At 45.4% G+C, this 12,764-nt stretch overlaps 4 protein-coding genes across 4 annotated transcripts; all 4 read right to left on the reverse strand.

The window, feature by feature from the left end:
• Positions 1–1,947: 1,947 nt before the first annotated feature.
• Positions 1,948–4,547, reverse strand: LOC115740649 (probable transcription factor At5g61620). The gene is made up of 5 exons (XM_048281777.1): positions 4,262–4,547; positions 3,738–3,955; positions 3,428–3,622; positions 3,260–3,334; positions 1,948–2,025 (listed from the first exon to the last, which is right to left on the reverse strand). The coding sequence occupies exons 1-5, from the start codon at positions 4,545–4,547 to the stop codon at positions 1,948–1,950; spliced, it is 852 nt and encodes a 283-aa protein (XP_048137734.1).
• An 806-nt stretch (positions 4,548–5,353) lies between these two features.
• LOC115745232 (zinc finger CCCH domain-containing protein 54) lies at positions 5,354–6,691 on the reverse strand. Its single transcript, XM_030680681.2, has one exon. The coding sequence runs from the start codon at positions 6,259–6,261 to the stop codon at positions 5,551–5,553; it is 711 nt and encodes a 236-aa protein (XP_030536541.1). The 5' UTR covers positions 6,262–6,691; the 3' UTR covers positions 5,354–5,550.
• A 3,713-nt stretch (positions 6,692–10,404) lies between these two features.
• Positions 10,405–11,209, reverse strand: LOC115745259 (oleosin L-like). The gene has a single exon (XM_030680708.2). The coding sequence runs from the start codon at positions 11,074–11,076 to the stop codon at positions 10,636–10,638; it is 441 nt and encodes a 146-aa protein (XP_030536568.1). The 5' UTR covers positions 11,077–11,209; the 3' UTR covers positions 10,405–10,635.
• A 769-nt stretch (positions 11,210–11,978) lies between these two features.
• Positions 11,979–12,764, reverse strand: LOC125315834. The gene has a single exon (XM_048281778.1). The coding sequence runs from the start codon at positions 12,762–12,764 to the stop codon at positions 11,979–11,981; it is 786 nt and encodes a 261-aa protein (XP_048137735.1).

Consider the following 12,764-nt stretch of genomic DNA (forward strand, 5'->3'; position numbering starts at 1 on the left):
TTAGTACTGATGTAAATAATTTTATTCTTCCAATTTATCAGAATACCAAGCAAATTAGATTGATTTTTTCTTTCTTTCTTTTCTTACCTTTTCCCCCTTCTTTCTCCTCCTCCTGTCGTAGGTCTAGCCACAAGTGAGGGCCGGTGAAATTGAATTGCGCCTCGCCGGCCTCGGGTGAGGGTCAAGCCTCGCACAGCCACTAAGGAACTAGTCTGGTGGTGGTAGGTCCACTCCTAAGGAATAAATGTATCTTCAAAGGAGAAACAAAATTGCCTATATCTTCATTTCCTTTCTCTTACGATCTCTTCTATCCAACCATACAAAATTGGGTATAAGAATAGGGGTGAGCAAAGTGGACCACCCGAATAGGAAACCGCTAGGACCGCACTGGACCGACGGGTTTGGTCTGGTTCTCGAGGTCATCGGTTCGGTCCCCGATTCCTCAAAGTGGAACCGGTGTTCGGGCGGTCCGGTTCTCGATTCTATGATGGAACCGAATCGCTCGGACCGACTAATTTTTATTTTTATTTTTTAAATAAATAAGTTAATTAAAAAAATAAATCAATTTTGATTCTCTAAAAAAAGATAGAAGGAAACCTAATAGTCATTTTTTGGGTCACTGGTGTGGCCCAATTACAATATTCTTCTATTGAGCTTTGGTTTTCTCTATCTCATTTTCACGCATGCATCTTTCCAGGTTTTCTTGCATGCCCAAACTGTTATGTGGGTTTCATATTTTTGTTTTCATTTTATTTTTTATTTTTATTTTACCGATTCCATTGGACCGACCAGGAACCGGACTAGACCGGTGGTCCGGTCGGTCCATGGTTCCATGGACATTCGGTTCGGTCCACTGTTCTTGAAATTGAGAATTGGTACCACCGGTCTGGTCCACGGTTCTCGAGGGAAACGGACCATGCCGACCGTTATATAAGAATTACCATCACATGAAATTTCACTAAAGACCCAAGCCAATCTAAAGGTTTTAGATAAAGGCAAGGGCAGAAAAAACTTTCAAATTCTTGTAAGAGCTGTAGAAACTTGTCCCTCTGTTGACATAAAAAAAAAAAAATTTCCAAATCTTGATCGTCAACTCGGTGGACAGAGTTAGAATATGGGCGTGAATGATAACCATTATATTTATCTGTTTTTCTATTTTTCTGTTTCCGAAAACATATTTGGAACATAAATCCGTTCGGTAAAGTGGTTTCATTTTTCTATTTCCTAGATAAATTTTTAGCTCAAAAATAGATTTAGAGCAAAAATGAGAAGTAGAAATTTTTTGCTTTTCTATTTTTGAAATGGAAAAAGAAACAAAATTATTCTCATCTCTCACTCCCTCTCTCTCGCGTCCTTGGTCGCCGATTAGCGTCTGCCGGTGCCAATTGCCGTCGCCCAATCCCCGGTCTTCGATGGTCGTCTACCGATCTTCGGTCGGTAACAGTAGAAATTTTATTCTATTATCAAATTAATATTTCTTTTCCAGGAACAAGAATTTTATGTCACTATCAAACGTGTTTCAATACCATAGAACAAGCCAAGCGTTTAGGCCTAAAACCCTAAGGCAACACCCTTTATGTCCGAAAGTTTTCTTCACAATAATTATAGTTTGGCCAAGGGCTTCCTTTCTTAGGCCCAGATACGTTGCCATTTGGCATTGCATTGCGGTGTTACTCAAAGAGCAAAATGAAGCATTGCTAAATTTCTACTATATGAGAACTCTTCTCACTACAGAGAGAAGATGGGAAAGCAGTTTGCACGGTTAAGAGTTGCAATAGAGCTCCCGGAAGCCATTACAGAGAGCCTGGGCATTGGATCAGCGGATCTCACCCCCAGACTGTTCCATGGCATGCAAGTGATGGCTGTGAATTGTTGTCCACCGTGGCCCCAACCCGGACCTTGCACTAGGGCTCCCCGCACACTGACTACAGTTGCCCAACAGTTCTGCTACTGGGCTCGCCGGGCCTCCAGAGGAATGCCGAGGACGGCGGCACGTGGAAACCAGTACCCAACATCGACGGTGCGCTGCAGGTTCACATTGGAGACCATATCGAAGTGCTGACGAATGGCTTGTACACAAGTTTGGTCCACAGGGGACTAGTTTGAACATTTATGTTCCATGGATGGCTAATGCTAGCCTCCACAGTTTGGGCATGGATGAGAAGATGCGGACTGCACAAGAGCTGGTGATCACGAGAGTAGTTCCTGGGATTTCCTGAATATCTTTGGCTGCCAGTGATTTTGCAGATCTTAGCTTAGTTTGAAGAACAAATGGTCGTGGTAGTTTCAACTCTTTTCAGTGTGAATGGATTGGAAAAACAAGTCAATTTGTAGCAATGATTGATACAGCTCATTAAACAGTACAAACTATAACACCAAAAAAATTCTCAGCCTAAGAGTTCCTCTAGCCTGTGCACGAATTAACTTATTGGATCAACCAGAACCAGGTGATGCAAAAATGTTGAGTCTACTGCATTCTGTCGCTGAAAGATATGCACACTCATTCTCCGAGTTGCTTTCGGATAAAAAGGGGATTCGTCATGTCATTTCACTTGTATGGACGCCACGGATTTGGAAGATTGTCGATTCGCTTCTTTAGGGGATTGCGGTCCTCCGAGCTGAAGTTCCGTGGGATCGCGAAGTGTCGGCGACAACATTGGAAGATCCATCCGAGCTTGAGATGGGACGTTCAAAGGTAAAGGAATATAAGGGCGATGCACTTGAGGGTTCAAATAAGTGTGAAAGCTTCCGGGCACAAAACTCTGGAAATTTCCCATCTGATAATAGGATGACAAGGGAAAACTCCAATCAGGTGGTGGGAAGTTTGGTTGTATCATCTGCATTCCTACCTGCACAACTTAGTATGGTTAATACTGCCGGATATCAATGAGAAATCATATCATTTGCTCAAAAGAAGAAGAATGATACATGACTAATCTTTTCTCTTTGAGACAATCAAAACACCATACTTCAACCAGTCAATACAGAGTATTTTCTAGCTTTCCCGCCTTTGCATGAGTGAAAACTCAACTTGATGTCATGTAATTGCAACATTCTATGAGTATTGAGCGTTTAAAATCTATGGCAATCAAGAATGACGGTATCAAGGTAGTTATGATGAAGAATCAGCGCCGAGAACATTGAAGTTTTGGCAAGGAAAGTTCATAAGGTCATCCATAAACGTTTAAAGTAAGCATTGAATTTTACATTATGTAAACCAATTACACACAAGATGGAGTATGGAATAAGTTGTTCTTACCGGGCATGGTCCGACAGGAGGATTATCCAAGCAAAGAGCTGGAAACTGTTCCACCACTTGCAGAGCATTCTGCTTCTAATGATTGACAAAAGAGGTCGTCAGTGACGGATATTACGATTCTTGCATGTTCATTTAAAATGACAAAGAAAAGCTACTAGCAACGCTCACCTGTGCTGCGACATCTAGAGATTTTGATGAAGTAACTGCCTGGAACAATAAAGATAAGACTGTAAGCCTTGAACAATGAAAATCCAGGACAAAGCATGTTCTTATGAGTTCAGAGAGACATGCCTGTGAATGTGATGTTGGGGCTTCCGTTGCCACATTTGGACGCATGACCGGAGAATCTGGAGAGGCATCATCCTGCATTGGAAGTCAAGAAATGAGATCGAATCGTCCTTCCGACTCACGATACAGCATATTGGTCTAGTTTTGGAAATGTTCTAAAGAGACAGAGAGACAGGAAGAAAGAGATTACATGGTCGTGGTCTTGAGAATGCAAATCAAACATGCTTGTCCGGCGCTTCTTCTTGTCGTTGATCACCTGTCGCAGAAAGTATTTCTGGGCATGGCTCGCGACCTGAGTTGGCGTCCTGGTGGGCACGAAGTTCTTGCTGATCCCTCTCCAATCCCCTTTCCCAAGCTTCTTCAGACCCTCCAAAAACGTCACGTGCTCCTCCATAGTCCATGGTTTTCCTGAGAAACTTTCAAAAGCACAAAGTGAACAATTTTCTCCACATTTGCTCGTTCCGAACATGACTTGTCGGGGACCAGAACCGCTTTGGTCAATCTTTAGAAAGTGACATAAGCGATCCCTGAACTCGACATCGTTTGGGGCATCATGATGAAGATCATACGTACAGGATATCTGTAATGTAATAAAGAATCCATCGTTGCTCCATTTCTTGTTCTTTCGTTTCCGGAACACCATCAGGAAAAAAAGAAGCGAGCAGAATCACATTTTCCTTTTTGTTCTTGGAGAAAAGAAGAAGAAGCACACACCTTTCTTCCTTTCACGAGCAGCTTTGGCTTCCGGAGAATGGTGATTGGGGTCGTCAGAGAGATAACCAAGCAGATCGACCCCGGCCAATTCCGAGCTCTTGTTGCACGACGGAGATCTCATGTTCTCGGCGCTGGAGCTCTTCTTCATTGACGCTCGCGAGTTCTCCGACACGTACACGCCGAACAGCTTCACACACCCCTTCCCGTTGCACGTCCTCGCATTGTGACCATTGTGCCCGCAATGCGAACACTTTCGACCCCCGCACGGGGTCGCTTCTTTCACCATCTGTTCCTTCGACTCTTTTTACAGCTCGAGGAACAGAGAGCTCCAAGCCCTTCTCTTCAGTTTCCGGAACCGAAATCGAACAAAACCCAATTGCACCATGCAGATATTTATGGCCCTGCGAGGGTTTATGGTCGGATCCGATTAACAGACGGAGAGGATGATGGCGGTTTTGGTCAGGATTCTGGCACGATCTTTATCTCTTTCTCTAATGAAACAATCAAGGTGTTTGATATCCGACGCCTGCTCTCTCTCCTGTAAAAATAACTTAGTCATTGCTGGCTTTCGCTATCTTTAAGTGGCTTAACAAATTTCAATGAATCAGATAATAAGCTGGATCCTCTAAATTCGGTGGAGGAGACTTTCGCAGCCCAACTAGGTAAAGCCTAGCTGGTTTTGGACAACTTTTCCATGATAAAAGGTTCGAGGAGGTTTAGAGAGAGAGAGAAAAAAAAAAAACCTGGGACAGTATATAACGGGGGAGATTAAGTAAGCTAATTGTTGATTGTCTCTATCTAGATCATTTGAAATTCATCGTACTTATGCTGTGTAATCATTAATCATCACTAATCACTTCTGTCGTTTTTATTTTTTGAACAGAAAATCCTGATTCAACGAGGTGATTTAGACCGCTTTCCGTGTCTTACAAATTATGGATAAAGAAATCACAAACATCATAATTTGATGAGTAATATAAAACATCAAGAAGACATTAAAATGTAATAATCTCTCAAAAATATCAAAAATGAAATCCATCTAACCATAAAGCTAACGAAATTGAAAATAAAATCCCTGTTTTCCTTGTTCGGATCAAATTTCTCGGCCTGACTAACTGTTTCCATACAAAGATAGAACGAAATTAAAAGGGGCGCGATTGACTCGTACATGGAAATCTGAACAACCTAGGACTTCTCCAGACTACAGCCTATATCAATAAGTTTCCACTTCTCAAATCAGAAGATTACGTTCTTCGTCACAGGTTTAATCTAATCTTCTTAAAACTTAACTAATTATCCACTAAATCGGAGATCCAACCAAGATGTGATAAATCCAAAACCGAGGCATCCCACCCAGATTTCGCTTTTTCCGATTCACCATCGCCGTCCTCGTCGTCGCCGCCTCTTATGCTCAATCTCTTCAGGCTCCTCAAAAGATCCGACACTCCATCACCCACGTCCACTTCAGACCCCACGTTTCCTCTGGCCGACCGGGGCGTCCTCGCCGGCGTGGCACTCCGCGATCCGTCCATCTCCGCCACGCGCGTCCGGTGCGCGCGGGTGCACTTGTACTTGGTCTCGGGGCGGAGCTGGTCGGGCGAGTGGGCGAAGAAGCAGACCTTGCGCTGGCAGAACTCGCCGGCGTTGCACGCTCGCGTGCGGTACCGGGCGGGATGGAGCCAGTACTCGAAGACCCCGTGGGCGAGCTCGCAAGAGCCGCCCTTGAGGCAGGTGCCCACGCGGAAGGCGGGACAGGCGACGGCGGCGTAGCTGACTTTGCGGGGGTCGCGACGCTGAGCCTTCTCGCCGCGGTGGGCGTAGGGGCACTCCGTCCAGTCGTGGCTTCGCGTCCGGGGACAGCGCTTCACTTTGTACGCGTACATGCGAAACTCGTCGGAGCCGTAAATCTCGTCAAACTTGTCGGAGAAACGCTGCACGTTGCACGCGGGGTCATCCAGGGAATCCCAGCCACCTTTCCGATTCTTGATTCCTTTCAACATGTTACGCGGCCTCCTCTGAGGTGGGCGTCGAAATACTTCTTCCCCTTCGATTTCTCTCTTGTCTCCGAAGAAAGATGAAAGCGACCAATGTGTGCATGCAGGCGACGAATCCTTCAAAAAGACGGTATCGTCTGGAGAGGTTGGAGGATGGCTGTTACATATGTGCCTGAAGATGAAACGAGCGACCCCAACTCTACCGAAGAGAGCGCGAAGGAGGAGTATTCTGTAACAGAAGGGGAAGGAGGAAGACGATAGAACTGGTGCAAAGAAATTTAAGGGGCCCACGTGAAATGCGTATAGTCTTGAATTGAATGTTACTGGATAATTATGGCGTAATTGACAAAGGAGAGAGAGAGAGAGAGAGAGATCAACGAGACCGATAATGGTGAAGAAACTACTAAAAAGACGCCAACACCCTGAATTACACAGAGTGAGATGGGGATGAGTTTGGAAGCAGAGGGAAAGAGGAGATTCATTTATAGGAAAATGTGTCGGGTCGGGTCGGGTTAGGAGGGACTAAGGTAGTCCAGTCTTAACCAATGTGAGGTTACAAGTGAACTCGACGTTTGTTGGTTTGTCGGTTTTGGGCCATTGAGCTGACCTGACCGTAACGGACAACGTTTCCCCAATGGGACAGTCAAGTGAGTGAGGTCAGAAACCAAAGGAAGAACGAGAGAGAGAGAGAGAGTTAAGGTAAGAGCGACAAGAGGTGAACATGAGTGGGCGCAGCGAGACAGTTGTGAGGTGATCCCGAAGAAAATCGGACAGCGTTTGAGCACCCCCACCGATCCGACTCGACTTGTGTCCCGCATGCCCACTCCCTCACTTTGTTGGCCCTTCTTCTGTCGTCGCGCAATGCTACGTGTACGTGTATGTGCACATCCAAGGCTCCCTACGAAATTGGTGCATTAATCAGGTGACGTGGCAGAATTTCATTGGACTCGACCTTTAGATTATATGATGCGACGTAATCATTATCCATCGAGAACCAGAAAAAAAAATGTTTTGATCAACCTTCGATTATTATGGACAAGCGACGCTCTTTAGTAGATAAGAGTAGAATTTGATGAAAAGCAGAAGTCAGCCAATAAACATCGAAGGGAATTGACATCTGATTGATAAAATAGGATGGAAGAGTTGAAAACATGAACGGACGACGCCTTGTCAATGAAGTCGTCGACTACGTAATGTGAAATTTATCGACGAGGGCTTTCATTAAGGTTTCGTTTACTTCACGGAAAATATTTTTCTGGAAAATATTTTCCTCAATTTCTGGTGTTTGGGGGGCGGAAAATGAGCGGTCAACGGAAAATATTTTCCGGTCAACAAAAAAAACATTCTAAAACTAAGGAAAATGATTTCCTTATTTTGAGAAAAGGAAAACATTTTCCACACTTTTCATTCCTCCTCTCTTTCAACTATTTTTTCTTTTGAATTATTTTTTTGCTTTCTTTTCGTTTTTTTATTTATTTTTTCAAAATTTGAAATTTTTATTTTTTATTTTTGTGATAAAATTTACTTTTTAATTACTTTCTCTATTTTTTTTTTCCTTTTTCGCTTTTTTTTTTTTTTTAGTATTCCTTCTTCTCCCTCGGCTCTACTGGTCACCGGCCATGACTGCAATCGGTGGCTCCGGCTTCAAGCAAGGAAAGCTATAGCGAGGAACAAAGTCGTGATGTTCGTCCCGAATTCCTTGTGCTCCATGCGGAGCTCGGCGGTGGACTCGACGTGCGGGACGACGTTGGCCTTCTTGGTCTTGAGGCTCATCGCCCCGACATAGTTGACGTCGACGAGTGGGTTGGCAAGGCATTTGACGGTCGATGCCGAGGGTGGCCTCGGGAGGCGCCGCGAGACCTTCGCGACGCAATCAACGGGGACCACACGCTTCTCGGTGAACGCCGGCAACATCGAGGGCCGGGGCGGCGCCAAAGCTCCAAGTACCGTCGCCTCATGCTTCCTCTGCGCAACGCCTCTCTCCTTCGGGGTTTCTCTCTCTATCTCTAGAAACGCAAGCTAAGAGAGAGAGGAGACTTCAAAAATAGTGAGCGCCGCAGTCCTGTTTTGAAAAAAAATAAGACAAATTTTCCTTACCAAACGGCGGAAAATATTTTCTGCAACTTTTTCAAGTTTTTACCAAACATCGAAAAGGGAAGTCATTTTCCTGGAAAATGACTTCCCGAAAAACATTCTCCGCGAATGTTATATTTTCCGCGAAACAAACGGAGCATAAGACTTGAGAATTTATCTATAAAGTCATAGACAACGAACAATCTCACATAAAAACATAACTAATGACCGGTTTTGTCTATAGCCGCTAATTTGGGATTTTTTTTATCACTTATTGTTAGATGAATATTGCCAAATAATAGGATATTGGGGATGGTGCAACTTATTATAACCGCAAAAAGGATTGGGAAATTATTTGTCTATTCAAGCTCCGTTTATTTCTCAAAAAATACTTTCTTCATTTTCCGACGTTTGGATCACTTACAAAAATGAGTCAACAAAAAAATACTTTCCTAATAAATAGAAAATCTATGCTTAAGTTCAAAAATTTTACTTCCTCTTTAAAACAATTGAAAATCAATTTTCAAAATATGACTATTTTATCAGGGATTGGACCATAAACTCTATGCACGGGCACGGAACCCCCACACTCATTCCCAAGCCCTTGGAAGCCAGCCCGAGTTTAGAGGCCAGGGCCGAGATAACCAGGGTTTAAAGTTGTCCGGCCTGATCCCAAGTCCATGAGGTTGGGCTCAAGAGAACAGCTCCCATGTCCAGCACCTTGAGGCCCGTGGCTAGGTCCTCGACATTCGAGCCCAAGACCCTACCGTCTGAGCCTAGATTCATTGAAGTTGATCCCGAAACCCCGCTCGGGTGCATTGTGGGCAGACTTGGCTCAATCGATGTCGTGCCCAGGTCCCAAGTGCCTTTGCCTAGGTACATTGAGGCCAGGTTCAAGACCATGCGCCCATGCTTGCACCTCGATACCCAAAGCTCGAGTCCATCAAGGTCAGGCTCGGGTCCATCAAGGCCATGCTCAAGACTCCTATGCCCATGCGCGGGATCTCAGCACCCAAACCCCGGTCCATCTAGACCAATTTTTTTTTAAAAAATCCAATTTTTATTTTATTTTATTTTTAAATTTTCTTTTCTTTTCTCTTTTCTTTCTTTTGAATTTTCCTTCTTCCTCCGCGGTTCGCTTGATCCATTCTTATTGCCTGTGATGGCGACTCGTGGACCGGAATATCAGCCCACGCCTGGACTAAGGCCTTCATGGTCAAAGTAATAAATTGATGGGCTGTGTTTGCATCTTAACGAGCCTTGACTGACAATGTAAACTCAAATTTCGCGGGTCCCCAATGAGCACTTATTTCAATTTAATCATTGAAGGGCCAAATCGTTGGGCAAACGGGTTTGGACTGTGGTTACAAAATCTAAATTATTTAATTATAAGGACTAGCTCTTGAATTGTCGACAAAAATTCAGGTGAATCGGCTAGGTTTAAGACTTTTTCTGGCAATAATTTTCTCAATTTAACATAGAAACCACACCATTTTGTCTCTGTGAGCACGTATCAAAACATAAATCCCCAAAATAATGAAGGTTTCACATATTCCACTAACATATTCATAAAAAGTCATCACAAGCACTAACCAATCATGTTAAATGTCCCAGTGAATAAGATATGATTACGTGCGACATCGCACAAACGTAAATGGTTCATCTAAACATATGAACCGTATATAAAGCAGAAGTGATAAATGTGCCTTACATGAAAATTACAGCCGCGGCCTGCTAGTAATTCGTGGCACTGGCCAACTTAAGCCGGCACAAAATTTGCACGAGCATTAAGGTTGAAATCATCGGTAAAACTCGAGGTGGGTGGGACCCAGCTTTGCTGATGCTCATTTAGGAAAATAAAAGCAAATGTTAGAACGAGGAGCATGGGCGAGCTTTACGGGGCATACGGCACTTTTTGTACATACACACCCGAGTTTTTCAGTCCCCGCGATGAGTCGATTCTCAATTGATAGGAGATCAATCAAATTCCCATCGGAATATTGGAGTTGTTTTGATTCGAAATGTGGAATTGGGTTGCGGATTGAGTTCAAATTTCATCCACCAACCAAAAGGATATCCGATAAGACCAGTCGTCCATCAATTCATTATTGACAAAACTCACATGCAAACTAGACGAAACCACACAGACCAGAGTAACTGAAAAACAAAGCAGCATTTCGGGGGCCAGAATCTGTCCTCGTGATCTCTACACAGAGAGAAGAGACCAATGCCGGCATGCAACACACTAAGAAAGAAAGATTCCATGATATCAACGGCCATGGGAACCGGTTCATCTGTGCTTTCCCTCTACGATTGGCTGGTGAGATGCTGCTGCCCGAACTGCTCGGCCCTGTCCTTCATCTCCCGAGCCTTGCTCGCGAGCTTCATCCGCGCCTGGTCTAGCTGGTCTGCCCCCGGCGGGTGCTTCCCCGTCACGTACCTGTATATCCATGACAGCACCGTCACTGCCGCCACCCCAAACCCTCCCGACGCCAGGAACCCCGTGATCAACAGGCCCACCGCGATCACCGCGGGGACCAGCACCGGGCTGAATATCACCAGCAGCGGCGTGGCGATGGTGAGGGCGATCACTGTGCCCGCGAGGATCAGCCCCGACAGGACGAGCAGGGATCCGCCCGCGGTGGCGGCTGTCACAGCCTTGACCACCTGGTGGGACAGGGGCTGTTGCCGGTGCTGCTGCTGGGGGTGCTGGTACTGTGGTTGGCCATAAGGGTGATGCTCGGCCATGGTTAGTCAGAGACGACCCAAACGCAAACCCTATCAAGCGTAGCGAAATTCTGAGCAGAACGGGGATGCAAAGAAGCAGGGGAGATCGGCAAGGCGAGACAGAGCGAGAGATTTCTAGTATATGAAGGAAGAGACGGTGGGGGAGTGAGTAAGAGAGGGAGAGGGCAAGTGTTGAGGGAGGGAGTGTCACGTGTTCACGAGCTTCCCATGCAGGCCTTGCGTGTCGCCATGAGTCGTTGCCTCGCGACACGTACGTTATCTCCTCATCTTTGTCTGAGAGTTTGATGTTTTCTTTTTCCTTTCTTTCCTTTCTTTTTTCCCGAAAAAGCCTTCCCCGTTTCCGTTTGAAAGCTGATCGAGTCTACGAGAAGGTTGTCGAGTCATTCTGGCACAGTCAAACGGAGTGCGTTCTTGTTTCGGATCGCCTAAATTTCTCTAGCGATAACAAAACTTTGTACTAGACTCGCTGCTCATTATAGCTCTGCTCCAGCTCGTGACCTAAATCCGCATTTTGTTTCTTCCCAACAAGCCCAGAATATAGATCATCAGCCCCCTAAACACGAGTCCAATGGACACAAATATCTATGAAGTTTAGGAGGAGGTTGAGTACACGTCTATTCCTGGTAAGTTTAGGGATTTGGGCGTTCCCGAACTTGGTCATCATAAGTTTTATTCTGTGCAATCAAATTTTATAACTTTTTGAATTTGTACTTCACTCATAATTCAGAGAGGCAAACTACTTCCTTAATCATTACGTGGAAAATTAGATGATGCGCCATCCTGAACATTCAAGAATGCGGATGTGCATGAACGACATACCTATCTATCACTACAAATTAATAGCATTTTCTCATGTTTAGCCAACAAAAGGAAACCAAAAGAAGAGAAAATCTGAGAGGTGATTACATATTTTTGGGCTTGGAAGTAGCGAAGGGTTGAACATGGGAAGCCTTTTGAACACCACAGAACCTGGGCTTCATGCGCCAAAGGAAGAGATTCTCCATTCCACACCCTTTCTGAGCTCCACTAGCTTGTGTTGTTGCTGATCCCCTTGATGATCCCAGCCCTTCTATTTTGTACCTACATGATGAACTCACCTGCCTCGTGCAACAGCTCAAGTCCTTGGTCTCATCCTCGCTACAAGAAGGATGGTGATGGTAATTAGTAAGGGCTGAAGACATCGCCGCCGACGCCAATGCGCTGGCATCTGGGAGGAACCGGTTGATCATGAAGTTGGGCGACAAGTCCCCGCCGCTTGACTCCGCAATCCTCAACTTCAGCTGGTCGATGTTATCGTTCGGCCGGTGGTCCGGTCTCTCCTCTCTCTCGAGGATGTCTATCGCCTCCGACAGTGAGAACACGTCCACCGCGTTAGAAAACACATCCTCTTCATTACTCAACGAAGAAATGTCGCCGCCATCGCCATATCCCTTCGGTTTCGTGACCATTCGAGGCGGAGGACGAGGGCGGGGTGTGTCCGCGTCCCTGGTCGAGTCGCCAACCGCCACATCGCCGATGCTCGTCTTGGGCTTGCCAGGAGCTTGTTCCCATGAGAACGGAATGCCATCACGGACACCCCTTCTGGACGATGCCTTACTGATGCAACAAGATGACTGCGGAGGACGCCTAGTGGACAGAATTGGGGCATTGAGGTCGAGTGCTCTCGGGTGATATTTCTCGCTCTTCAT

Source organism: Rhodamnia argentea, chromosome 7 (genome assembly GCF_020921035.1).
Source record: "Rhodamnia argentea isolate NSW1041297 chromosome 7, ASM2092103v1, whole genome shotgun sequence".
Classification (NCBI taxonomy): domain Eukaryota; kingdom Viridiplantae; phylum Streptophyta; class Magnoliopsida; order Myrtales; family Myrtaceae; genus Rhodamnia; species Rhodamnia argentea.